Source organism: Girardinichthys multiradiatus, chromosome 5 (genome assembly GCF_021462225.1).
Source record: "Girardinichthys multiradiatus isolate DD_20200921_A chromosome 5, DD_fGirMul_XY1, whole genome shotgun sequence".
NCBI lineage: Eukaryota > Metazoa > Chordata > Actinopteri > Cyprinodontiformes > Goodeidae > Girardinichthys > Girardinichthys multiradiatus.
In genome coordinates, this window is record NC_061798.1 from 37,998,253 (window position 1) to 38,026,241 (window position 27,989).

The window sequence follows — 27,989 nt, forward strand, 5'->3', positions numbered from 1 at the left end:
TTACAGTGAGTTTCTGACTGACTGACTGACTGAAACAAATGTCAACTCCTGTCAGCGCTAATGCGGATGTAATAAGACGGTTTAACAATGGCACTGATGAGTTTATTCTTGCAGTTTTATTTTGAAAGCAAGATCAACATACTTCCGGAATGAATTATGATTTCTCCGTCTGACTTGATAGAAAAAAAGTTGTGGAGGGAGACCACGCTACCGCTGAAAGCCGCTCACTGCTCTGGAGGCAACCAGAGAGAAGAGGAGCGCGGGGCGAGAGCAACCTGATCCAACGTACCCACGGAAGGAAAGAGACACGGGGACGCACTAATACTCGTGGGATCGAACATGCAGGGAGGAAAACGCTTCGATTAAACACGTTTTTATACAGTTAAATGGATCGCGGTGAGATTAGAGTTGTGTGACATATTGCTGAACAAGAATTACGCACCAAGCGCCTTTCCAAGGTGAACCAGCGTTTTACGCGCAGACCTTGAGGAATGAGAGATTCCACTTGTGTTCAGAAATCTGCAAGTTTCTCACGCTAAAATGCAATTAAGGAACGGGAGCTTAAAAGAGGTCATTTTTCTGGCTGGAACTTTGCATATAGAGTGGACGCATTAAACACTTTGTCACATGTTGACGAATGCTTTCAGATCCATACTTGGACTGGTTTGTTGGAGCAATCTCTGTTGAACTGAACTTGGATATTGTGGGAACAGCAGAGACTGTGCATTGTATGATAGCTACACCTGCGCACTGGTCCCACTGACGGACTGAGTTTTCAGAACAACGGTATGGATAGAGTCATTCCAGACGTCTAACCTGCGTGTGAGTCACCGTGAGCAAACATTTGGACAAGCCGCGCTCATTGAGGCCAGTGACACGTTTGGTTTGGAGATATTTAACAGTGCCTGCTTTGCGCAAGCGGCCACAGCACACGAATCCGGGGCGAGGCTCGGTTCGGCTGCGGGATTGGACCTCGGGGTGCTAAATGCCCAGCCGGACCCATGCGGCTCCTCAGGCTGGGCGGAAACATGAAGTCCTGGGTCCTGCAGCCTCTGCTGCTGGCTGTGCTCTTATCGGCCCGTCTGAGGTTCGGGAACGCTGAGGTAAGACCGCTAAACATATGACCTCTAATCGGCGAGGGTACACCTAACCAAAGCATGGAAGACCACATAGATACTCTAAATTTAAAGTTCAATGTGTTAATGATGGAAATAGGTGATTGTGATACAGTGGGATACAGTTTTGTTTTTCTTAAACAGTTTATTTCTGGGCAAAAATATGTCAAATATTAAACATAATGGTTGAGAGTTTGGGTAAATTTTACACAAAATTCTTTTAAAAAGGCGTAGCTTAGGAATGTTTCATTTTTGTTTTGAGCGTCTGATATTTTTACATTTAGACTCAAATATATCACAGAGACTGCATTGAATGTGAGACAAGGAGCTCATTAGAGGCTTTCATATTCCTATATTATTTGCCTTTGCAATTTATAAGATAAGCACCCAGCCATATAAAGGGACCCATATGGGTTGGAAATGGGAAGAATAATGGGCCCCAGGAGGGACTGTCAGAGAGTCACATAATGTTGATTGCCTGTAAAGGGTCAAGGAACACCAAAATGTGAAACCCATATGGATTCCACTTTATAAGTTCCATGCATTCATGCTCTGCATATAAATACTATATTTGGCCAGTTGGTCTCTAACTGATCTTAATGCCCATATGACTAGAGGCTTATATACAAATTTTGACTTTTATTGAAACATTTAATTATGCTTTAATCAATTGCATACTGTTCAACAATACGATAGCATGAAAAACAAAATAATGTTTTATATATGATGTATGTATGCCTATATTTTATTGAAATTGAAAATTGTATATGAAGTCCATGGAAGCAAGTTTAATTAAGTCTCCCGGTTCTTCCCCACCTTTGCCTTGTGGACACTAATGTTTAGTCTGTGCTGTCCATTCAATGCCAAGTCAAATCCGTGTACTCCACACTCTTTTCAGGTGAACCACTCCATGCTGGTAGCTGTCTGTGCTATGGTGCTCAGCACTGCCCCCCTACAGTGCGGCACGGTACTTTTTGCGTCACCCTGTCCATTTTCAATGAGCATTTATGGTTCATAAGAAAGATTAAACGTGTCACACATTCATTAAATATATTAGACAAACTGTGGAACCTCGGCATATTTAGTACACGTGTAAGCCAGCATGATATAAAAAGAGACAGCATGCGTCAACTGCTTGCATGCCCATTGCAGTGCCTCACCTGTCTCCCCTGACTGCATGTCACTGATATGTATGTGTGTGTGTGTGTGTGTGTTTATATGTATATACAGTATATGTCTATACACGATTGATTTTGTACCACTCTGGATAAAATGTAAAACCCTATATGGACCATCGAAGTATGGCCTAATTTGATTTCTTCTTATTATTTTCAACTAATGCATGACTTATTTGGTTGTACCCATCCAGCCCGGGCAAAATCCATATGGGGCCCACTTTACATTGGCTGGGTAACTACTAAAACAGGAAATAATGTCCAGTAAGGTTTTCCCTTTGGAACTGAGAGGATCTGATCATATGCAGGGAGGAGTCACTTTGTCATTGAAAGATGGAGAAAAATGGTGAGATTATATCATGCCTCCATCCAACAGAGTTAAAACAATGATGCTGGAGCTGAAGAATCTACTTCCTCATTACAAGTGTAAACTGGTTCTCATCCCTGAAATAAGTTTTATCAGAATGGGTTCCTTTAGGACATTTTGTGCGCTCACTTTTTTTCAGACCTCCATCCAAGACAAAACTATAAGTGCAAAAGCAAAAAACTACACATCTACAACAACTCATTTATCATTAGCTGACAAAATTAGGTTTCATGTTGACCTGTATACAAGGAAAGTTATAGTCATTTAACATGTAGTGATTATTGATGTTGCTTAAGCACTTTACATGGTCCACAATGATTTTACTTGTCCAGATCTCCTCTTCTGTGTGGATAATCTGCCAAAATCTGCCCTCCAAATACATCCAGAAGTGCTTACAGATAGAGATGGACTGATCAGATGCCGGTTCCAATTTTTTACCAATTCCAGTTTCTTTTCCCAGGGTCTATGATACATAAAGGAGACAAAGAGGTAGTTTTGAATCAAATAGAAAATTAAGAAATTCAAAGATTTTTTTCTATGTATGAATCAAAGCCTATGCCCCTAACCTTACAGTTTTTATTTAATTTAAAATAAGTGTATATAAGTACATGTTGTTGGTTGATGCATTCATGCAACAAAAATAGTGGGAGTTAATTTTGATGCATGTTATAAATAAGAAAAATAACCTGATTTTTCAGTATTTGGCAAGCCAATTTACTAATCAGGGCTGATCAAGGACAAATCGGTTGATTGATTGGTGCGTTTATACATATAAATGGAACAAAAAAATCATTTTAAATAAGGCAGTAAAACATTAGCATAGTCAATGTGATGCATGTGTTATGGCAAAAAGGGAGACAACCTTGTTTTAGTTCAGCTATATCCACTTCTTGAACAGACTCCATATGCACTGATTACTCAGCAGTTTTACAGCACAACTTCTTTAATGTCAGTCTAAAATGTACCTGAAAATGTATTGTCATTCATGAGCCAGAGAGCATTAACTCTCTGCTCCTGTGCATAATCTAGTAACACATTGCTGCTTATACAATATTTTGTTGAACACAAGCAAAGCATGTCTACACTTGTGCGAGGAATTATTATGTTTCATTTTTAAATCTATTTTAATAGTGGTGGAGTTACACCCACAAACATGCTGACACGTCAGGTTAGACCTCAGGTGTTCCTCATCATGTTCTGCTGAAGATAACAACTACTCATTGGTGACTCTTAAACAGGTTGTTTTGTGACAATTGTCTCTGCACACAAGCTGGCTGCCGCCTGTTCGCTTGATCCATTTTACATAAGAACAGCAACTAATCTGCCAGGGATTTCATGGAGTTTATGCTCTGTGTGTTTATTTCTATGTGTGCTCACATCTGGATGCATGTTCGAGCATAGATGTGAACATGCTAGTGTGACATATGTGCTTGTGTTTTTGTCTGTGTGTGTTAGGGGTTAGGCCTGCAAACATCAGATAGAAATGTGCAGTGGCTCATAAGAGCATTTATTTGTTAAGCCTCGTATGGTGTGATTTCAGAGAAAATCTTGTCTGTATAAAAGGGACTATTTGAATTTATAAAAGGGTTGTTAAATGAAGAATATAGTGAACGTGTGGATGGTCACTAATTTTACAAATCCTACAAACCTTTATCAAAGTCTTAGTGAGAAGATGTGTTGAGTTTTTTTGGATTTTGGACAGAAGATACAGCTTTGGATAAATCAAAGATTATTGCAACATATATTAAAGCGACTCCATGTTTTCAGTTAGACTCCAAATAGCTAGAAGGCTTTTACTTTGAAGTAGCCTCAAGTGTGTGCAGTATGTATGCAAATTTCATCACAGTAACTGGTCTGAAAAATGTGGTATTTATGATGTTTTCTGATTATAATAACTTTTTTTACAGAATAACTTGACTTATACACAGTGAGAAGACTACTGAGCTAATTCATTAAGTCATAGTTGTTAAAGTGGTGTTAAAGAATGCATCTCAATTAAAATATAATATCCTACTAAAAATTGCTTCCATGTAGTCCTTTGCAATTAAACGATTGGATACGGTAATATTGCAGTGATATATTGAGCAGCTCTGAAAAAAGTCAAATAGCTCAGTGTCAGCAATTTGTGCAACAATTTCTTATCCTGTTGTTGCCAATTCATCCCAATTTACTGCCATTTCATAGCCATACTTTGACAATTTTATTTTTTGGTAAATAGGTAATTTTTATAAATTTTTATAGATCACCGAGGTGTTTAAAATTGAGCTCAAAGAAAGAATACAGATGTAAGAAGCTACATATTATCGTTTTGTTCATCGTGAGTGAGAGAGCAAGTTTCACCAGAAAACAGGAAAACATCCTTATCCTTTTGCACTTTCAACCGTTGTTATGGAACATGATGGGTTTGGAAATGTTGGCAGCCTTTTGGGTCTATGCAGGGAGTAAACAAAGCGACTATGGTTTTAGTAAAGCTAGCAACGTTAATAGCTAATATCAGACGCTAAAGATGGCTCTCTCATTCGCCTGTGTTTCTAATTCAGATAAATGATGACCGCTCATGCAGGGAGAAAAGAAAATTCAACAGTATTCCAGTGTGTTATATTATAGTTCTTAAAGACAAATGAGAATTGGCTAAAATCAGTATTTTAAAGCTTAAAGCTTGCATCCTATTTCAATTTATATTGCAGACTTTTACGAATTATGAGAGATGATGGCCTCTGATCAAACCACAATAAATTCTGCAACCTACTGCTGGTAAATAATATTTGTTAGAATCCCATAACCAAAATTTCCTTACATTAGATTGTGAATAGATCAAAGAAAACTTCTTTAAATCACCAGTTGTCAAAGCGGGTTCGAAATGTGTCCAAGTCTGGTCCAATATGACAGACAGTCAGTACCAAACGCCCTGTAAGGCAGCACCGTTTTATAGTTGAATGTTTAGGATTTAAAAGGCCACTAATAACTAGCAACCTTGGCAACCACATCAAATTGCTTCATTTTGCAAATGGGAAGATATTTTAGTAAGATAAAGATCATCTTGCAATACATTTTGCTATTCATCCTCCTGTAGAAATCCTAAAAAGCACCTGAAGAAGAACACCCTTCAGTGTACAGCATGTGAAAGCACAAGGGTAACAGCTTTCTTTGAAGGGGCAATAAAAAGAAGAATGTTAACTTGTGTACACATGCAGTCACAGCTCATGATTGTTTTCTCAACTCAACTCCTCTCCTCTTATCTCATTTGTGTTCTCCTTTGAGCTCCTTTTTTCTGTCATCCCTCCATCCATCACCCGCACCCTCATCTCTTCAGCCAGGGCTGGGACGCAGCATGTGTAGGGGGTGTCTGTTTGCTCTGCTTGCTGCTGTGTGCGTGATTGAAAAAGGACCCACTGAGCTCAGCGGGTCTTTTTCTTTTTTGTTCCTGCAGCTTAAAGTTGGCAACCTGCCACCAATTTGATAAAAAGAAGGCATGTGGCATCGCATCTCTGAGTGATTGCCACTCAACCGTTACATGGATTCTCTGTTATTGTTTGTGTTTGCCTTCTCTTGAAAACGTTTAGACTATGTTTGTGGTTGCTAGCCGTCTGCTAGCCCCATAATTACATTCCATTACACTTCACCTTTCTCCTTTAACATTCCTTACAATCTCACTGCCTTCAGTAGTGGGTGTTTTTCACAAGTACATGTATGACCTGCTTGTACATCACAACATCCTAACAGACTGCCTTTTTGATGTATAGTCTCAGCTAGCCACCCATGCAGGATTGATAACAGAACTGGCTGGAGATTTCTTCTGTGCAAATGTGTCTGTTGGATGAAAAAGAAAGAAAAAAGGTGTTCTTCTTAAATCACTGTTATTTGTCCAGTAATGTTCTTATTTTAAACCAGTGGTTTATTTGCCCATGCGAGAAACTATTTCCTGACTGTGTGTTTCACTCTAATTTGTATGCATGTTTGCAATAAGTGCATGGACTGTAATAATGGCATAGTATAGAGTGAAAAGTGTCTCTTTGTAAGTGTGAGTGTCTGTTTGTTTGTGTGTAAGGCTGCCTTGGCAAATTGGGTGGACAGTGGTTAAGCATCTATATGTAAAGGACAAAAAGAGAAGAGGAGTGTGTGTTTGTGTGTGTGTGTTTGCTTAAGTGGGTCATCCAATGGCTCGTGAAAGTCATCCAGGTGTCCTGAGCCATCACCGCCCACTAAGCAGACAGAGAGCAGAGGGAGAAGAAAGCTTGGAGTGGGAAAAAGAAAACATGAAATGAATTTCAAATCACTCAAGGTCAGACACTACAGAAGATCCAATGGAGTACTTGGTGTGCCAGCAGCTCTGGTACACCAAAAACGAAAATTTTGATTAAAACAACACTTAGATCACAGTTTTGGTTTTTAAATATAGTGCATGAATCACTATTGTTTTTGTATGCATCATGCTTTTACTGAGCTTCAATAGAGTCACTTTAGTTGTCTGTCTATGAAACCAGAGTGTTTGCTGTTCTTCCCATTTGGCGGAAACTAAATTTATAATGCAGCTGAGTAAAATGCAAAGCCCTACTAGGATTGGTAATCATTCCTAGAAAAATGGCCCCAAGGATGGAAAAACATAAAAAGAACTCAGTCAAACATCTGTAATTTTATGTACACCAGTGGTGTTAACACCACATAATTTACAAAAGATAGCATTTATGGGTCTTTAAGGAGTTCACTTCTTGTTAGTGACTCGTTTAAAAGGTTGGCTCTTTTTTGGAATTACTGTTTTTAAAGCAGCCAGCAATAGGTAACTTATTTTTTCTGGATGAAGAATGCTGGTAGAAGTGATAAGATTTGGATGAGATCTGACAGAATTAGTTTAAATGTAATCTTGCTATTTTACCAACATGTTTCTTCTGACTGGAACTACTGTTAATGGAGTGGCCAAGCCAGCGTCCTGACTTGAATTCCTTAGAGAATCTATGGAGTGAGTTAAAGATTAGGGTGATGGCCAGGAGGCCTTCCAACCTCAAAGACTTTAACCTCATCACTAAAGATAAACCCTCAAAATCGCATATTATGTATTTAAATCTATAAAATGTAAATAAAAACTGATTTATTTTCAAACCTGACAGTTCTTTAAAATTTTTTTACTATCTTTTGGAAGATGCCTGTTTCATTTCCAACCAGAAACAAACTTCTTGGTTAAATAAATATAAATGTCAGTCTTCCGGAAGTTGGAATAACTGTGTATTAAGTTAGAAGGATATATGAGCTTGATTTTTTTATGTTGACCATAATTTAACTTGACATGTATAACTGACACGGATTTTTAATCTGGGATGTTTTTTAATTATTCTTGCTGCAGTCATTTGTTAACCTGGTCTTTTTTTTTTTTTACATTTTTGGCAGTCTCTCTAGAATGTGTCAGACTTGTGAGGACTATTGATCTAAACCTTTCCATATTAAGTGAGAGCATCATTTAAGCTTATAACAACTGAAACTGTGACAAACAAGGCTGAAGTTTGTTTTGCCACCACAAACAGGGAGGTTAAAGAAAATCTCACATTAGAGTACTTTGTGAGATTACTCGTACTTGTCGTCTTCCGCTTATCCGGGACCGGGTCGCGGGGCAGCAGACTCAGCAGAGACGCCCAGACCTCCCTCTCCCCAGACACCTCCTCCAGGTCCTCTTGGGGGAGCCCAAGGCGTTCCCAGGCCAGCGGAGAGACATAGTCCCTACAGCGTGTCCTGAGCCGTCCCCTGGGCCTCTCCCCGGTGGGACGTGCCTGGAACACCTCCCGAGGAAGGCGTCCAGGAGGCATCCGGTATAGATGCCCGAGCCACCTCAACTGCCTCTTCTCGTTGTGGAGGAATAGCAGCTCTACTCCGAGCCCCTCCCGGATGGCCGAGCTCTTCACCCAATCTCTAAGGGATATCTTTGTGAGATTTTAAAACTGCAATAATATATTTGTTTATATAAGGCCTCTCACACATTTTTACCTTGGATACCAGTAATTGTGGAAGGTGCTGTAAACAGCAAATCAAGATGTGCTTCACAAAATATACTGACCCTTATTGTTAAAAAGTTAATTAATTTTAGTAACTTAGCTCATTAAGTGAAACACATTATATAGATGAACTGCACACTAACTGATGTTTTCAACCCTTTATTTCTGTTAATCATAATTTTCTGCTTACAGCCTAATGAAAACCCAACATTTAAGATTAGAATATTTTATCAGACCAATAAAAAAATATGTTTTCAAAACAGAAATTTGGGCTTTTTGAATGGTATGTTTTGTAACTGCTCAAATAGTTATTTTCATAAAATACTCAATTCTCATTGTAACATATATTCTAATTTATTGAATTTGACTGCAGTTCTGCTCTGCAGAACTAGTCCCTACTGAGAAAATAATAGAGCTGCACAGTGGGAATGATGGTGGCAAAATGAGTCGTATTCAATTGTAACCAGAGTCTGATGTTATCCGCTTTGGCTTTCTGAAATTTATATAAAATTAACAGTAATTGTACGATTATTTTTTTTTGTTTGTTTGTTTTGCTGAGTTTTACAGATATTAGCTAAAATAAACGTGCATTCAAAATCTTCTCAGTTTTACCAGACACCTCCCGGTTTCCAAAGAAATTTGCGTGGTAAAAAAAGCACCTTTGCATGATGAGATTTATTACGGCAGTTTTGTGTTTGACAATTTTGTTAGCATTGATCGCAGCACAAGTAAACTTGGCGTGCGCTGTTGTCTAACTGCTAATAAAACATATGAAGAAAGAATAGTATCAAATTGATGACATTTTGTCAGAGGTAGTTTTTGTTTTATATTTCTAAAGATGCAAAGGTTTTATTTTCATATTTCCTTATTCAGTCAATTGCCATCTTTCAGTTTACCTTTTCATCTAATGAAGAACAGAAACAGTTTTATTTTGTTTAACAACCATTTTCTGTTGATTGATGCAACGCAGAGTGGAGTCCAAAGCACCAGCTGCTGATTATACTGCTGCAGCCCTATTTTTTGTGTACTGGTATTTAACTGCTGTAAAGCAGGATTTCTGAAGTATCATTTCACTTCACAGCTGGTGGAAACACAAATAATGTGATTCTAGATTGCTTATGTTAGGGTTTATTTAAAAGAACTGATAGTGAATTTGACTAAGACAGTGTTCAATATGGGATCTGTGTGGTAGTTGATCATGTTCTCAGTAAATCTGGAGTGCAAAAAAAGTCAAGCAGTACACTAGGACCTATTTGGTAGCATATTTCCAATTTAATGAATAGGAGCCTCTGAAGAATTAGGATTTCAGTGAATAAGGCTGAGGGAAAGAGAAATTCGAAAGCTATGAGATCCATCGTCTTTCTCACAGTTATCGTATCACAGTTAGTTCAAATTCTTGGCAGTCCCTTAATTTGTTTTGGCATGTTTTTGAAATGATCTTGCATCAAATGTTTCTCTAAGATGGTATCAACTAACAGCCAACTAAAACAAAATGCATCAAGAAATATTGCTTTACATCCGCCTGTGATCCCAATAATTAAACCACAAGTCTTTCTTTAAATACAGCCATGCTAGATCCATTATAAAATCCTGCAATGGCAATCTTTATAACCTCATTAAATCTCACGGTCCATTTATTTTCTTGAATAATGAATTATTTTTTTACACAATTAAAAAAGTATATATTTTAGAGATTGGGGTTTTGAAATGCGCAGACATTTCCACAACTTGTTCACTTCTCAACTATTATGCGAAGACACTCATTAAAAAAAACAAATGAAGATGGGAAAAAATGATTAATGCAGTCAGAGAGAGAGAAACGGAGAGCGAGCTTATAAAGAAGCTAATTTCCTGTATCACAGTAGAAGAAACAGGGGGTCTTGTGGGTAAACAGACAGGGAGAGAGTGAGTGAAGAAGCAGCAAGCACCAATCACAACCATTGTTTCCTTCAAAGGAGGAAGTGAAACTGGAGCACATTTTGACTGGAGATCAAGAACTGAGATACTAAATACAAACCGTTTTCTTAGGATGCTTCTTTTTCTTTGTCCTAAAGTCCATTATTTGCTTCCATTGTCTTTAGTGTAAACATAATAAATGCAATTTAAACATATTTCTTTTAAATTACGTTTCTTTTAAATTAAATATATTTACAATTCAAGCTCATGTCACCCTGTTATAATTGTTACTCTATATAGAGGAGAATAGCAAAAATGTATAAAGTTCTGTGCTAGAAAACATGTAGCATATTTAGAGGTTTAGTCTATATTTTTGTTTAAGTCTATATATCAAAATCAAAATAACAAAAAATAAAAATAATTAGAATGTTTCATATGGTTTTGGGACCAGTGAAAATGATTGCTTATTTTTAAATAAAACCAGTTTGATTATTTGAACTGTCTTTAGCATCCTGTTGTACCAGTTAGCATGGTTGGGATTATTAAGTGTGAACAGCAGTCTCTATGTGTATATTTGAATTTAAACCTTTACCTTATTTCTGGGATTTCCAAAAGGCTCGTGACATTTACATCCACCATGTTCCATCACAGATGGTAAAACAGAGCAACTTTCTCCAATATCTTTAGCCTTCCTGTTATCTGCTCTCACTGTTTAAAATTAGCAGCCTGAATGAATGGCAGAAATGTCTTTGTAGAACTTATAGTTATGTCAGAATGTGTACTGTATAGGTAGTTTAGGTCCCATAAATCAAGCAATATAAAACAGGATGAAACATTTTAATACTCATGGTTATAAGGTGATGTAGAAGGCAGTTATTACTTGGGTGTTTTTAGTCAGGAGGTACTGATTTAGTCAAATCCAACCTCAGAACTGGGACGTTCTAACTGCATCCTCTTTTAAGATTTATATATATATTTCCAAAATAGTTAATACCATATTGCAACTGTATGTCTCTGTCTCCACAGGGCGATCCACTCCCTCAGTCACTGGTCGACCTGGTGTTGGAGTCTCCCATCTCCTCAGTGGAAGACCTAAAGCTGCTGCTGAAGCAGGAGGCCAGTTCAATAGGTACTAATTACCGTTGCACACATATCTCTCTCACACACGCACAATAATTAGACAGACACGGAGGAGGTACGCACGGGGGAGTATCCACAGCCATTAAAGGAGAGAAATGTAGTGTGAGAATGTCAGCATATATACTAAGCAACATGCTTAATCAGTCAGGAATGGAAGAGGTTTGATAGAAAGCAGCATCAACCTTTTTATTTTGCAAGCTGAAACAGGGAGGAGGGGAACGCTTCCAGTACAAGGTCACTGCATTGTTCTGCTGCTCTGGATCCCTCAAAAGGTTTAAATTATGGATGTGTGTATTTGTGTCACAGAAAGAGTTCAGCCCTCGCTATGTACTTTCCCCACCTCAACAGAGTCCAAATACACCACCTCACATGCATATATCAGCAAACTGTTTTAAAATTAAACCACAGAGGAACCAAGTCACACATGCGTATATTTATAGACAGGACTTTGGTCATCTCATAATACATAAATAACACAATGACATTACGTCCGCCACAGAGCAGAACAAGCAGAGGGAAGGATGCTTAGAAACAGGACAAGAGGAAGTCGCTCAAAATCTTTTTATCTAGTATAAACTTTTTGAAGAAGGGGCTGATGCATCTATGAATATTTTTTATTAGAAATCAACTATCTTAATATTCATTATTATGTCTTGGTGGCATTCACAGATCTAAGTATAGTAAATGATTGAATTAAATTACTCAGTCCATCACAGAGCCAACCACAGAAATGAACAAGACAACCATGTAGGCCCAACATGCATGTTTTTGGACTATAGGAGGAAGCACAAGTACCTACCTTGGCCCTGAGATTGAAATCGTCAAACTTGTAGCTATCACACAATAGTGCTAACTAATCGGGACACTTTAGTGATTGTTCATTGTTAATTTAGTAATGAAATTATTAGTTATGTATATATTTTTACTTCCCTCTAGCTGTAATTTGTTTATGTGACACTTACATTAGCATGTTTATATAGCCATTTTAGTATGTTGACAAGCTAACTGGTCTGTCTCTCAATTTGTCACAGACTAATTAACTTTTTTAGGATTTACCCAAACCTTTTGAATTTTATTGATTTTTTTTCATTGCCTGGAATCCTGTGTATTTAACAGCTCTGAACAAATGGTCTTCAAATTGGTGCTATGCTATAACTAAAAGAGCCAGGGATTCAGACTGGTGCCAACTTACAGAATTAAGCCAGTCAGTTGGTAATAGATAAAAAAAGAAGAGATAAATAAATTTTACAGTTTATTTAGAGACAAACAACGGAACACATAGCAACCACTGTAAACAAAACAGAAGCGTTCCTTTAACACCAGGCAGCTAATTAAAGTTCACAGGCAACCACGTAACACCTTAATTTGCATTTTGGAAACAGACACATCTCACACATTGGCCAAAGCAGCCTACACCAGGGATATAATTAGGACTTAGGGGCAACAGTATGAAATTAGAGTATATTCACATGCATGAGTAATATTTAACAAGTTATATCTTTGTTCAACAGTTCTTGACAGCAAATTGTGGCAGGAAATAACCTAATTGTCTTAGAGCGGTTAAAAAAATGGCTTCCTTTATGCATTGAACAATGAGCTTGGCATAAATCTGCCCAACAGGCTGCTGATATTTTACATATTTGACTTGCATCTGGTAGAGGTCTTTTTGAGTTTCCCAGCTTCAAATCAAAATTGTGAAAAATAAAGGTTACCTAACTGTGCCTTAATCTTTTGATCTCTTTTATTTAGAAGATACAGAGGATGAGCATGACAGTCTTCCACACTCCACCCATGGTCGATACATTAGAAGTCTTGGTAGCTTTCCATATCTTCTTCTATTCTCAGTATTAGTTTTATTTTATCTCTATAGTTCTCTTTCATAAGTCTCATCTATGTTTTCCTTTTCTACCTCTCTTCCTAAAAGTGGAAGCACAGCCAGCGCAGAAGGCAGAATGTAAAGTCAGAACAGAGGTGATGGAAATAACAAGATCCATGCTGGATCGTCGCAACGCCGACTTCATGCTGTTTCCTCCTTGTGTGGAAGTGCAGCGATGTTCAGGCTGCTGCAACACCGAGCACCTCCAGTGTGTCCCCACTGTTACCTCCAGCCGATACCTGCAGGTACACAATCTATCCAGCTGCCATTAATACATATCTCACAAAACATATATCATCTTCTGTAGAAATTACAACTGAGAAAATGTCCTCCCTGACTACAAATGCCTAATCATTTTCAGCTGCTCTAAGAGGCAGAAAAAAAACATTTTGGTGAATTACATTTGTTTTCGGCATGGAGTTATTTCTGAAATTTGCCAGATTATACAATGATTTACTACAAAAACTTGCTTGCTCCTGCTTTTCATTTTTAAGTTACTATTTGTGTAAACAAATCTGCCCTCAAAATATAGGACTAAGACCAAAGACATTAACATAGATCAATATTCAAAAAACTAGAATATTATTGAAAAGTTTATTTATTTCAGTTACTCAATTCACTAAGTGAAACACATTATTTAGATCAATAATGTATAGACTGATGTTTTTAAGCCTTTACCTCTGTTAATTATGATGATGTTCCACTTACAGCTAACATTATCAGATCAATAAAAAACTACTTTTAATACAGAAATGTTGGCAAATTGCACTTATTTTTATTACCTGCTTAAAGGATGTTAATTTCAAAAAGTACTTTTAATCTAAAGAACAAGCCTAGGTGGAACCCATATTCTAATTTATTTAATATGACTGTACATAAAATCAAAAATATGAAGTTTAGATAAAAAATAAATCACACACTTAGTATGCATGCTATAAACCAAATATTCAATAATACAGACCCTACAACTTTGTATAAATAGAACATTCTCAATCCATATTTCTACAATCCAACTTCCTAAGACACTGTACTTCTTTCTGTTATCACTACCCTACATCTGACTACACTATTTAAATTAGTACCCAACAAACAGTAACTGAAATCACGGCTTTTACTCTTTACATGTGAAACATGGTTTTAAAAGAAGTATGTTTTGTAAGATTACAAGGGGATCCATTATAAAACGTAACGAGAAAGAGCAATACATTTGTGTCAAGGACATATACAGTTATGTTATCATTTTTGTTCCATTAAGTATTTTTTATGATCTTATACCTTATGTAATTTAGCATATGATCCCTCAAACACAAGCACGAATAGGAATGTTAAAACCTATCCAACACAACCAATACTAGGATTTGTTGTTCACTTAAAGTTAGAGATGTAACAGCATATGAGACTATACACTACACCTGGGTTCGAGAGAGTCAGAGAATTAAAATCAGCTTGATTCACCAAGTTTGTGCACATAAACAAGAAATTTGGCTTTGGTCCCACTTTGCTCTCAATGAGGAATTTTTTTTTCAGACATATAAAAGGAGAATAAAAAATATTTTTGTAAATATGTATATATTGTGTTTTTACAAAAGAGAAAGACATGGTAGAATTAGTGAAAATATGCACAGTATCGGTCCTGGCACTCTGACAATTAAGTGTTAATCATATAGGCAGCCTGAGGAAAGAAACTGTCTCTGTGGCAGCTGGTTTTTGCAAATATTGCGTGTAGCACAGACCTAAAGGTAAACAGATTGTACGCAGGATGTGTGGGGTCTGTAGAAGGTGTTAGCTGCCCTTTTCCTAACCCTAGACCTGGACTAGTCCTGGATAGAGGGAAGGTCAGCCCTGATTATCCTCTGTGCAGACCTGATTGTTTGTTATAGTTTGGACCTGTCCTGTTTTGTGGATGAGCCAAGCCACTCAGTGATTGAGGTGCACAGGACAGATCGAAATATGGTCGTATAGAAGATGACCAGCAGTTCCTGTGGCAGGTTGAACTTCTTGAGTTGCCACAGGATGTACAGTTGAACTCTACAAACAGGATCCTGGGGTACATCCCTGGGCAGTCAAGGTGATGCAGGATGAAGTGTAGTCCCAAGTTAACTGCATTATCTGCTAACCTGTTTGCCCAGTTAGCCAACTGAAGGGGTCTAGAAGGGAGCCTGTGATGTCCTTTTAGATTTGTCAACACTCAAAGAATTTCATGACCACAGACTCAGGGCGACAGGTTTGTATAGTCATTTAATCCTGTGATAGTGCGTTTCTTGGGGACCAGGATGATGCTGGATTGTTTGAAGCACGAGACGACCTCAGACAGTTCCAGAGACTTGTCAAAGCTCTGAGTAAAGATGGCGGCCAGTTGGTCAGCGCAGGCTCTCAGGCATGGAGCTTTCTTGGTGTTCTGATGCTGAAAAAAGCCTATTTATATCACATATCTTAAATCCAGGCAGTGGATCCGGGGAGAGGAGGGTAGTTGGTGCATGGGGAGCTTTTATATTTGCATATAATGTGGACCAGTTGGTGGGAGGTGAGAAGGGTTGATTTTTAAACCTGCAGTAGAAACTGTTATGGTTGTCTACCAGATGTAGATTTTGCTCAGGTTGGAGGGATGGGATCTTGTAGACAGCGAGGTTTCTTAAACCATTCCAAGCTGCAGCTGGGTCTTTAGCTGAGAGGCTGTTTTTTAGCTACTGGCTTTAGCTTCTTATAGCTGCCCTGATCTCATTGGTAAATTTGCTCCTGGCCTGCCTTTAGAGGGCCTGTCCCCACTGCTGAAAGCCTCTTGCTTGGTCAGACGCAGCTTGCTAAGATGTGAAAAAAACAACAACATAGTTTTATTGTTGTTTGTGCAAAAGATCTTGGTCTGGAAACACATGTCCTCACAAAAACCAATGTATGATGTCACAGCGTCATGGATTGATGTAGATCAGAGGATGAAGCTTCAAAAACTATCCAATATGTGCAGTTTAGAAGGGTTAGAGGTTTTTAATTTCTACATATATGTTAGGATCAGATGAAGCAGACAGTGAGCACAATAAATTAGATTTAGCAAGAAGAGCAATTTGGGGGCATACTAAAACTGCTGTCAAACTGTTTCCTATCTTGCCTTATATATTGACTAATGCAGACATGTGTGATACATGGGTCTAAATGTGAGAAAATGAAAGTGATTTTGTTGAACATCAAGTCCTGTCACATCTTTCAGGTATGTGTGTTGCTTTTGATGTGCTCCCATTCTGAATAGTGTCTGTGTATTGGTATCAAGGGTATGAAATTCAATGTTTTGCTGAGTCAGAATATATTATACTACCTATTTGTTAGTTTCAAGATTACCTGATCATCTGGGAATGACATTTCAATGCCCTGTGAGTGCCTTCATATTGTTAGTTAAAAATGTATAGTTTGCCAAATTAACCAGAAAGTACGTCAACCTGTCAGTTTCACTCAGTGTAGACAGTGCAGTGTAGTGTGAAATTAAGTAATGTAATTATGTCGTTGTTGTTGTGATATTTGAGTCGCATTTGTGGTCATTCTGTAGCAATAGCGGACATGAATGTTAAACAAGCCACATGATAACTGTGGTGCTCATGGGAACGAGTTTTTTAGCAGTCTGTCTTATTCAGTGATCAAATTGTGTATGCTGACGCTTCAAAGGTGTAGCAAGGTGAAGCTGTAGTGTCTTCCTCGGCCATAAAACAAATGCCAGATGCAATAATGTTATGAGGGCATAAAAAAACATTAGTTTGTTTTGAGACATAAAGTGAAGGTTTAATAAATCATAAATTGTCTTTTAAAGAATTTTTGACTGGTGTAGAAAAATTCGGTCCAAGTTTGGTTCTGCCATTTATTATGTTTTTGGATGGTTATCTAAATCTAAGGTTTGTTTTTTAAGTTGTTTTTTTTTCTCAAACAGTGATATAAATAAATATCTGTTCAGTTTAGAACTATCTAGCTCAGGTTTGATCGATCTTAGTCTTGCAGATTTTAAACTAGATATAAAAGGGGGCGGTATATGCATTAAAAAAATTTTTTAAAAGCTAATACCACCATCAAACTGAACACTGAGATAGGTGCTTTTCCATTACTCAAGAACTGCTTCCTTTTTCGCTTCAATATAAGAGTCCTGAACAAAGTTACAACATTGTTTCAAACATAAAGGAGACAACTCCTTATTCTGGGTTCATAGCAATAATGTACGCTTATCTCAGCAGAAGCTTGTGAAATAAGATCCTGTGAATCCCTTAGTGAATCCGAATCAGGGTACGCTGCATTGGCTAAGTTTGTGCTGCCAAGCAAGGAATATGACGTTGCTTCCTAATGCTCTCAGTCAGATTGTTACATTAATGACTTTTAACGCAACAATCCAAATCCAACCTAAATCCAACCACTTAACCTTACTGCGACAAAACAAGTGTCATTTTTAAGATTGTCGCTTTCCTTTTTGAATCATTATGCTTCATATTCTCACACAAGTCACAAGATACCTATGTGTATTCCTATAGAAACATTTCATTCAAATTAAATTCTTATAAATCATTCTGCACCTTTTGACAGTAGATTTTTTTCATTCGTGATTTTGTTAGCAGACCGATACGAGAAAGATTTGTGTATTGAAATGTCATCGTATGTCATAACCGCTAGATGTCACAAGGCTGATCAAGCTCTATGTTGTAATTTATGTTATTGTATTGAATGATCAATTTGCTTGCATAGACTGTTTGAATTAAGCTACAGGTTGTGTGTTTTGAAACATTAAGAACAGGAATCTCAGCTTTTTCTTTCTCATGTGAGGAGTAGAAACAGGTCCTGACAGGTAGCAACTTCATCTTTTGCAATTAGATGGTGATAATAGGAAGCCAGCTTCATACAACATACAATAGTTTTTGTCCATATTGTTGTCATAGCATCACGCAGTTGCTATCACGATGCTGTAAATATCCCTTTTCATGCACCAGTGACCGTGGAGGCTCCTGGAGTACAGTAAAATCAATGTTATGCACAATAAACCAGTTTAAGATGATTTTAGTCTTGTGATTATGCTAAAAGTAGCCATCAGAAAGGTACTTAGTGGTCATAAAGGGACTGATATATTCAGCAGCAATACTCTGGTCGGCTGTGGCAGTCAAACAATGCTCACTTATTGCTAGGAGGACCAAAGTGTGCAGAGAAACTATTCCCTACTCAATTACACCACCATTAGCAACCTAAACACTTGATACAAGGCAGTATGGATGCATATTTTCATATTCAAGCCAAAAACTAACCTTGTCATCTGAATTTTGCAGCTTAAATTGAGACTCATTGGACAAGGCAACATTTTTCCGATTGGTTATTGTCTGATTTTGGTGAACCTGTTTGAAGCATACCCTCACTTTCTTAGCTGATCACAGTGGTGCTAGGTGTGTTTTCTTGCTGCTGTAGCCCATCAGCGTCAAGGTCCAATGCATTGTGCATACCTTGGTTGTAAGGAGTGGTGATTTAAGTAACTGTTGCCTTTCAACCTAGTCTAACAGTGCCTTTTCAAAACAGTCTGCCCATATGCCTCTGAAAGAAACAGGACATTTTTATCAATGCAGCTGCCGCTTACTAGATATTGTCTTTTTTTGGACCATTCTCTGTTAACTGCAGAGATAGTTATGAGTAAAAATCCCAGTACATCAAAAGTTTTAATTACAACAAGGAAGTGGGTTAAATCATGTTTCTCCCATTTTGCTGCTTGAGTTGGACCTGGCAAGTTGTCTTTACCATGTCCAGATGGCTAACTTTACTGATGTACTACTTTGTGGCTGGCTGATTATTATTTATGTTGGCTAGCAACTAAGTTGATAGGTCTACTAAAAAAGTTGTTGGGTGTATTTATGCAGCATGTTTCGAAAGCTGACAATGTATGTTCTTTATTAAATGCACCATCACATCTTTACCCAAAATAAACACTTTTGTTATTTGGTCCTTCATCTGTTTTTCTCAGGTAATTAAGAGGAAGTTCATCAACCGCAAACCTCACTATGAAAATGCCATCATTTCAGTGGAAGATCATGTAAGCTGTCGGTGCCAGCGATCTTCTCCCTCCACATCATCTTCTTCCTCTTCAACTGTCGTCTCTCAACCAAACCCTCTTCCACCTCCACCACAAAAGCCTCCTGCATCTTCCCACCTACCTCTGTTCCCACCCCATACCCCTCACCCACTTCCACCAAAGACTCATGCTTCCAAGGCGGACCTCCATCGCCATGATGATCTCAAGCACAACCAGCAACACCACCATCCGCACAAGCATGATCCGTTGGCGAGGCAATGGCAACAGGGCAGTTACACTCAGCTGGTGCGCTGGACGCAGCCCAGGGTGCATCAAGCCCTCACGCATGTGCAGACTGGAGTGCGCCACACAACGGCTGGGTTGCTCGGGTCAGTCAGTACCTGGCCATCTGAGACAAGGGCTGAGCACACTATTATGGGAAGCCCACATTATATTGGACATGGGAGTGGCTTTGACAGGAGCCGTGAGGAGAAGGAGGAGACAGATGGTGGGGGAGTGCACCATACTGATCATGAACAGCAGCAAAAGCAGCTGTTAAAGCACCACCAGAGGCAGGAGCACCAGTGTCATCAACACCCACACAACTCACAACAGTACAACCCTGGAGGAGATGAGGACCAGGAGCTGAGAACGCAGTATCAGCTTCATGCTCCCCAGTCGGACAGTGCTTCTCCACCTGTCAGCATAACCCAGGCACCTGAGACAGGAGAAAATCCCACCGCTTTTATATCTTTTCTTCAAAAAGACTCAGTGACCACTGAAAAATATGCAGAGGTAACTCATCACAAACAGATAGAGACCAAAGCAGACGGTCAAAAAAAGGGGGCTGAGAGGGAAGAAAGTGGGTCAGCAGTTAGCGAGGACTCGGCTCGGGCAGAGGCAGCCAATCAGGGGAAGGAAAAAGACTCCAAATTGAGTGGGGAGGGAGGCCATTTAACAGAGGAGGAGAGACGACAGAAGCTACTGGAGATGGTACAGAGTGAGCCAGAAAAAACGCCTCTCCTGCATCCTCACCAAAGACCAAAACCAACAACGTTTAAATCAGGTAATTCCTAAATGTCTGAGACAATGTGGTGATATTGGCTGCTTCATACAGTTTAAACGCAATGTCATAATATCCGTTAAAATGTACATAATTATGTATGTGGAGTGTATTTGTTTCTGATATCTTTTTTTTTTTTTATTTAACATTTATTTGATAGGGACAAATACAATAAAAATAGATCATTACCTCAAAACAGTCAGATGCCTGCATTACAATGTTTATAGCCATGGTTAGTTCGCAACACCTATCCCTAGAAGGGCCTTTAACAATTAACTTAAATTAGATGGAAAGTAGAACTTAACAGTAAATACAGGTCCTTCTCAAAATATTAGCATATTGTGATAAAGTTCATTATTTTCCATAATGTCATGATGAAAATTTAACATTCATATATTTTAGATTCATCGCACACTAACTGAAATATTTCACGTCTTTTATTGTCTTAATACGGATGATTTTGGCATACAGCTCATGAAAACCCAAAATTCCTATCTCACAAAATTAGCATATTTCATCCGACCAATAAAAGAAAAGTGTTTTTAATACAAAAAACGTCAACCTTCAAATAATCATGTACAGTTATGCACTCAATACTTGGTCGGGAATCCTTTTGCAGAAATGACTGCTTCAATGCGGCGTGGCATGGAGGCAATCAGCCTGTGGCACTGCTGAGGTCTTATGGAGGCCCAGGATGCTTTGATAGCGGCCTTTAGCTCATCCAGAGTGTTGGGTCTTGAGTCTCTCAACGTTCTCTTCACAATATCCCACAGATTCTCTATGGGGTTCAGGTCAGGAGAGTTGGCAGGCCAATTGAGCACAGTGATACCATGGTCAGTAAACCATTTACCAGTGGTTTTGGCACTGTGAGCAGGTGCCAGGTCGTGCTGAAAAATGAAATCTTCATCTCCATAAAGCTTTTCAGCAGATGGAAGCATGAAGTGCTCCAAAATCTCCTGATAGCTAGCTGCATTGACCCTGCCCTTGATAAAACACAGTGGACCAACACCAGCAGCTGACACGGCACCCCAGACCATCACTGACTGTGGGTACTTGACACTGGACTTCTGGCATTTTGGCATTTCCTTCTCCCCAGTCTTCCTCCAGACTCTGGCACCTTGATTTCCGAATGACATGCAGAATTTGCTTTCATCCGAAAAAAGTACTTTGGACCACTGAGCAACAGTCCAGTGCTGCTTCTCTGTAGCCCAGATCAGGCGCTTCTGCTGCTGTTTCTGCTTCAAAAGTGGCTTGACCTGGGGAATGCGGCACCCGTAGCCCATTTCCTGCACACGCCTGTGCACGGTGGCTCTGGATGTTTCTACTCCAGACTCAGTCCACTGCTTCCGCAGGTCCCCCAAGGTCTGGAATCGGCCCTTCTCCACAATCTTCCTCAGGGTCCGGTCACCTCTTCTTGTTGTGCAGCGTTTTCTGCCACACATTTTCCTTCCCACAGACTTCCCACTGAGGTGCCTTGATACAGCACTCTGGGAACAGCCTATTCGTTCAGAAATTTCTTTCTGTGTCTTACCCTCTTGCTTGAGGGTGTCAATAGTGGCCTTCTGGACAGCAGTCAGGTCGGCAGTCTTACCCATTATTGGGGTTTACTTATTTAACACAATATTTAAAAATGACCACATTTCTGGTTTGTCTTTAGCCAAATCTTCAGCCTGGAAGGGAGCATTTTAACATCAGATAAGGTCTTTAAGTCAGATGGTAGTAAGTTTCAGAGCTTACAACTCTTAACACAAAAGGCTGTCTGTGCAAACGTCATCCTGCAGTATGGTATTTTACACTCATGATTTATGGTGCTTCTGGTAACTCTTACTGTTTATTGTCTCAACTATTTTACTTGGTGGCTCAGGGGCTAAATGGTCGATGCACTTGTGAAATAATTTAAGAAAACAGAAATTTTGAAAGCTCTCAAAGCTCGTTAGATAATATTTCTTAAAAATGGCACAATGATAATAGCGGATTGGCTTTTATGATTAATATGATTTTTATAGCTCGATTGTATGGGGAGCCAATGCGTTTGGTTATTACAAAATGCAATTATATAAATGTAGTAATGTCAAAATAACATTTTAACTCATTTATATTACAGTACACCTTTAATTCAAACATTTTAATCAGTCAGCTCTCATGACAACAGGCAAACACACTGTACTGATACCATTTGAATTATTTTCAAATTTTGTCATTGTGCAAACGCAAACTTTAATGTATTTCACTGTGGTTTTATGTGATATATCAACACAAAATGCTACATATTTGCGAAGACAAAGGAAGAGAAAGGTTCTCAAAATGTTTACCAATAAAGTTCAGTATTAGTTTTCCACCATGCATAGGGTTTTCCATGTTGGTTTCATCTGGGCAGATCACCTTCTTCCAAACTTGGATCTAACGTGATCCAAGTGTTCTGCATTCCCTGAATGACTTGTGGTAAACTTTACAACAAATGGGTTACTTGTAGTTTTCTTTCAACAACTGGTTTCTTCTTGAAAGCTTGGGATATTATTTTATAACCTAAGACGTTTTTATAACATTTTTTATAACCTAATAACATAAGACTGCTGCACAAAATGGAACTTTCTCTTGGGTATTAAAGTGACTTCCAAAGGCATTTGGTTGCCCTGAATATTATTTTATTTTATAGATTCAGTGCTATCTGAGTAAAGGATGGTAAATACAAATGTACGCCCCACTTTTCAGATTTCTGTGTGTAAAACGTTTTGAAAACCATGCCTCATCGTCTGTCTATGCTAGTTTGTCTTGGTCTGTCACCTAAACTCCCAATTAAATACAATTTGTTGTAATGTGACAAAATGTAAAAAGGTTCATGGGGTACAAACACTTTTGCTTGGCATTGTTAAAAAATGTTCCACAAATCTTAAAACCAAATACAACGATTATACCATGTTTTTTAATGCATGGCAAAACATCCCCAATCAGAACCACAAGGAATAGCTTGTTAAATTTTACTGTATGCGGTTTTCAGTAACTGTTTAGGAGAAACTGAAAAAAATATTGATGAGTCACTATCCCTATTCTCGCTGTTTGTTATATGTGTCAGAACACAGATTACAATCTTAGTTTATAACACATTAGTGACTCACTATGAGTTTATCTAGCGAGATATAGCAACCTGTACATGCTTGATTAAACAACAACATAACAACATGTCCAACTATTTATCCTCGTTTTGTACTCTGCATCACAGTCTGAACAGGTCTTCAGGTCCCTTCACGGCACAGTTGCTAAAATTCCAAACCCAGTGTTTATACTTCAGGTCACTTTACTTTAAACCAACCTGTTGTTCAGGTTTTGCTAGCTAGCCTTTTCCTTTAACTAGGACCATCCCGTAAAAGTGCATTTGTATATGTTGACTGTTGCCTGTTTGCAGCACCCTACATATTTATTGACCCACCTGGTAAACATGCGTAAAAACTGCAACTCAGTGATTAGACGTTCTCCAATCTGAAAGTTGTGGGTTTGTTTCCAGCTTCCTCGTACTACATGTTGATGTGCCCCTGGTCAAGGCACTTCACCCCATGTTGCATACCAATCTGCTGTTATAAATGAGTGCGTTTGTGAGTGCAGACAGGTGAATGTGGCTCTCCTGTGAAGTGCTTTGATTGCTCACTATGACTAGAAAAGCGTTATACAAATTCAGTCCATTTACCATTTATAAAGTCCTAAAATAAATACATCTTAATATTTTGCATATTGATAATGTTACTGAAAGGTTTTGGAAACACAAACCTTTAATTTGAGTACATTTACTAAGTGTGGAAGAAATCCAGCATTAAAAAAATTATTGTATTGTACCTAAGAATTCCTATACTATTAATGTGACTAAAGCCTTCTTTTATTCATATTTTACTTGTGAGAAGTAATCAATGACTTTCCGTTTCCATGGAGTATAAATATGACATGACAGGGAGGTCTATTTCTCTCAAACAATGGAAAAACACTGTAGGAATCTGTAACAGCCATTAATGTATTCAGGGAGATGGTAAAGGAGGTAGAAAAATCTCAAACGTTTATCATCAGAGCATTGCATCAATGAGGGGCATATTTAGGTCTCCAAGTCTCCATAACAGTTATAACATCGAGCTATATCAGAAAAAAAACTTTCTTTGTTCTACCAACTCAAATCTAACATTTGCTAAATGCTTCAGGGACATAACCTGGAACTGGACTGAGCTATTCAGTAACAAACTCTCCTGCTGAGTTTGGCCTAAAACAAAGAATGTATATGTTGAAAAGCACATAATTTCCACTTTTAAGTATAGTGGAGGATCTGTGCAGCTGTGCACCCATTTCTATACCAGTGGCCCTGAGAACCTTTCTAGAGTGCATGGTATGATGAAATACTTTAGTGGACTATAACAGCAAACCAAAAATGGGTTATTGTTCTAGTAAGATAAAGATGTAAAACATAAGGTCAAACATAGAAATAGTTTAACATATCCCAAAAAAATTAAACCCTCTTCCATGGTCATCCCAGTTCCCTGACTCAAATTAAACAGAAAATCTGTGGCTTGAGCTTAAGAGAAGAGGGTGTAAGAGCTGATGATCGTTGAAATGGAAATTTATTGGAGAAGACTAAGTGGTGTCCATTAGGTAAAAGGGCGTTGTACAAAGTAAGACATTTTATCTACCTTTACCATGTTTGCCTATAAATGTGAAGGGCTGTGTGGTCTCAACTAATAATATTTAGTGCTGATATAAAAACCTTTACTAAAGTCTTTGGAAGATTTATATTTCAAAAAGCAAAGAAAACAAAGACGAAAAAAGTGCATTTAAAGCTGCTACGAAATAAAATTGCAGTTACATATGCACTTTGAGACAAGGTGACTTATCCTGTCTATTTAATTCTCTCTTTTCACATACAGCACTGTCCACTGTAGCACCCATGTCGATGGCAGCTTATCAGGTACCATTCCGTCCTGCCTCTCCTCGCCGTAGGAAAAGAAAACATCGCAAACGCATCAGCAAAGCCGCTATGAGGGCTATGATCATGTAGAGATGAAGGTAAGGATAAGGGAAAAGCTACAGGAATGGAAGAATATGTTTGTTTTTGTAGTTTGTTATCCTCTCAATACTTTGATAAGATGTTCACAAATAATAATAACAATTTAACAATCATTATAAGCTGTTTTCTTTAATCCAATTGAAAAATTAGTTCTGAAATCCTTGTTTTAAGTTGAAGCAGATGCAAAGAATTAGTGAACATTTACAGGGGCAATAAACCATCATCTCAGATGAGACAAACTAATTAGAGATGGACTGAGAAAAAAGCTGTTATCAACCAATTTTCAGTTTGATTGGCCCTGCTGGTGGCTTTTCTTAAATTCAAAAATACAATCTTTCTCTGATCAGTGAACGCACCATTGGTAAGCGCCAATGGGCCGCACTGACACCAACATGCTTCAGTTCAGAAGTTGTTATTGAGGGAAACTATTTCCTTATTAGTGAAACATTTAAAAATAAAGGCAAAGGAAGCAAAGCAATGCAAGAAGCTATTTAAAAGGAAACTATTTTCTATGACATGTCAAGATATTTATGCTGCTTATTCAGGCTGCCAGAGACAAAGATAGAGCAAGACTTGCGACAGATAGCAGGAAGGTTAAACAGAGTACATAAATGTTGCTTGATTGGGAAGTGTTGGCAGCATTTTTTGGAGATCACAAAGTTAAGGGAAGGATTCTACTTTCTCTAGTGAATACACATGGAAACTGCTGTTTTAGTAATGCTAGCTGCACTAATCTCTAATATAAGATGGTAAAGGCAGTTTAAAATGTTGATTCAGTAATCGTTTTGACATTCCTTTAAAAAACAAATATTGAAACCCTGTGTTATAGTGACACTTCCTTGAAAGCATAGTGTTGTCGCCTCAGCTCCTGATGAATAAACATTGACGATTCACAACAAAAAGGGTGGAAAACGTATTTTAAATCCTGGTAGTTACAGTTCTTAAATAAAAAACGAAAATCACCTGTATATCCAGCACGAAGCTTCACAATATCTGAAGATCGAAAATCAAGCCACAAAATTCTGAATTCTGGTTGGTCTGTCTTTTTTACAAGAATCAAACAAAGGACAGAAAAAAATACATTGGCTTGCTTTTCATTTTCCTCTTTTCTTTTTCCAACAGGAATTGGCGCAGCAAAATAAAAAAAAAGTTATGAAACACGTCTTCAAAGGAATATGGAGATGAAAGAGGTGTTTCCTAATAGCGGAAACACCTCAAAATCAGCTTAGCAGAAAGTCACCTTTGCAGCTTTGGAGATGCTACAAAGTATCCACCAGTCTGGATTTAATAAGTGCAATCTTGTGAACTCCTTAAACTAAGAGAGACTTTGACACACTAAACACTGGACCTCACTTGTGTCATTTAAAAGCACAGATGGAACTAAAAGGGATTTATTTGGACTGTGTGTAAAGAAGGCAAGATAAGGGGCAGCCATTGACTGGCTACTTTAAACAAGTTGCTTATACCCAAGATTGATATTGAATTGCTGATTTGGGGCTAAACATGGAGTTTGAAATGAAAACGAACAGACCAGGAGAACTGGATTTCTACACTGGGATGATGACTGGAAACTTTTGCCTGCAGCTTTGGCCTCAGTGCCAAAAATTACAGTTATTGTTACCCTGAAATCTTTGAGTGTAACATAATGTATCACTGGAGTAGCCATACACTGATCATACTACACTGACTTTAGAGACTACTATGTACTGTAGCTAAATGTACAGGAAAATATCAGTAAGCATTCTTTACTACTGCCTGATGAAATGAAACGGAATAACAACTAAATGCCTGCTTTAATAACATGCTATAAATATCCACAAGTCTTAAAGACATGGCTTTTAGAGACTGTTGTGAGCCAGTTATGTATAATGCTACACTGTAAAAAAAATGCTTTTAAGAAAATAATTTCCTGGTGAAAGAGAAAAGAATAGTATTTCTTAACTTATTAAAACATTGAGGATATGAAGTCCTTTGGTTCTCAAGTGTAATTACTGTCACAGACATGTAATGTTATAATATTCGGTTGTACAACTGTAATTAATGTTATTTTTCATAAAAAATAAAAAATGTTCAAGGAAAACTTCAGTCTTATCTTTTGTAGGTTTGTTTTAGCAAATGAGGGAAAGACCTGCACATTATCAATGCCTGCAAATGTTGCACATTAGAATCATCTGCTAATCTTTGCCTTATGACTGCAAGTCATGTAGCACCGTCTTGCGAAGCAAAGCAGGGGTCAGCAGAGTTTCTGGTTGCTATAGGTACTCATGGACGGACATGTCAACAGAGGAGTATCAAATGTTTGAAAGAAGAACGACGGAGGGAGGG

General features: G+C 38.2%; 1 protein-coding gene across 1 annotated transcript; it reads left to right on the forward strand.

Annotated features, from left to right (window-relative positions):
* The first annotated feature begins 220 nt into the window (after positions 1 to 220).
* si:ch211-79m20.1 lies at positions 221 to 27,749 on the forward strand. Its single transcript, XM_047366919.1, has 7 exons — positions 221 to 1,103; positions 11,561 to 11,663; positions 13,424 to 13,489; positions 13,599 to 13,795; positions 19,516 to 20,629; positions 25,525 to 25,663; positions 26,787 to 27,749. The coding sequence occupies exons 1-6, from the start codon at positions 1,002 to 1,004 to the stop codon at positions 25,653 to 25,655; spliced, it is 1,713 nt and encodes a 570-aa protein (XP_047222875.1). The 5' UTR covers positions 221 to 1,001; the 3' UTR covers positions 25,656 to 25,663; positions 26,787 to 27,749.
* The last annotated feature ends 240 nt before the right edge of the window (positions 27,750 to 27,989 follow it).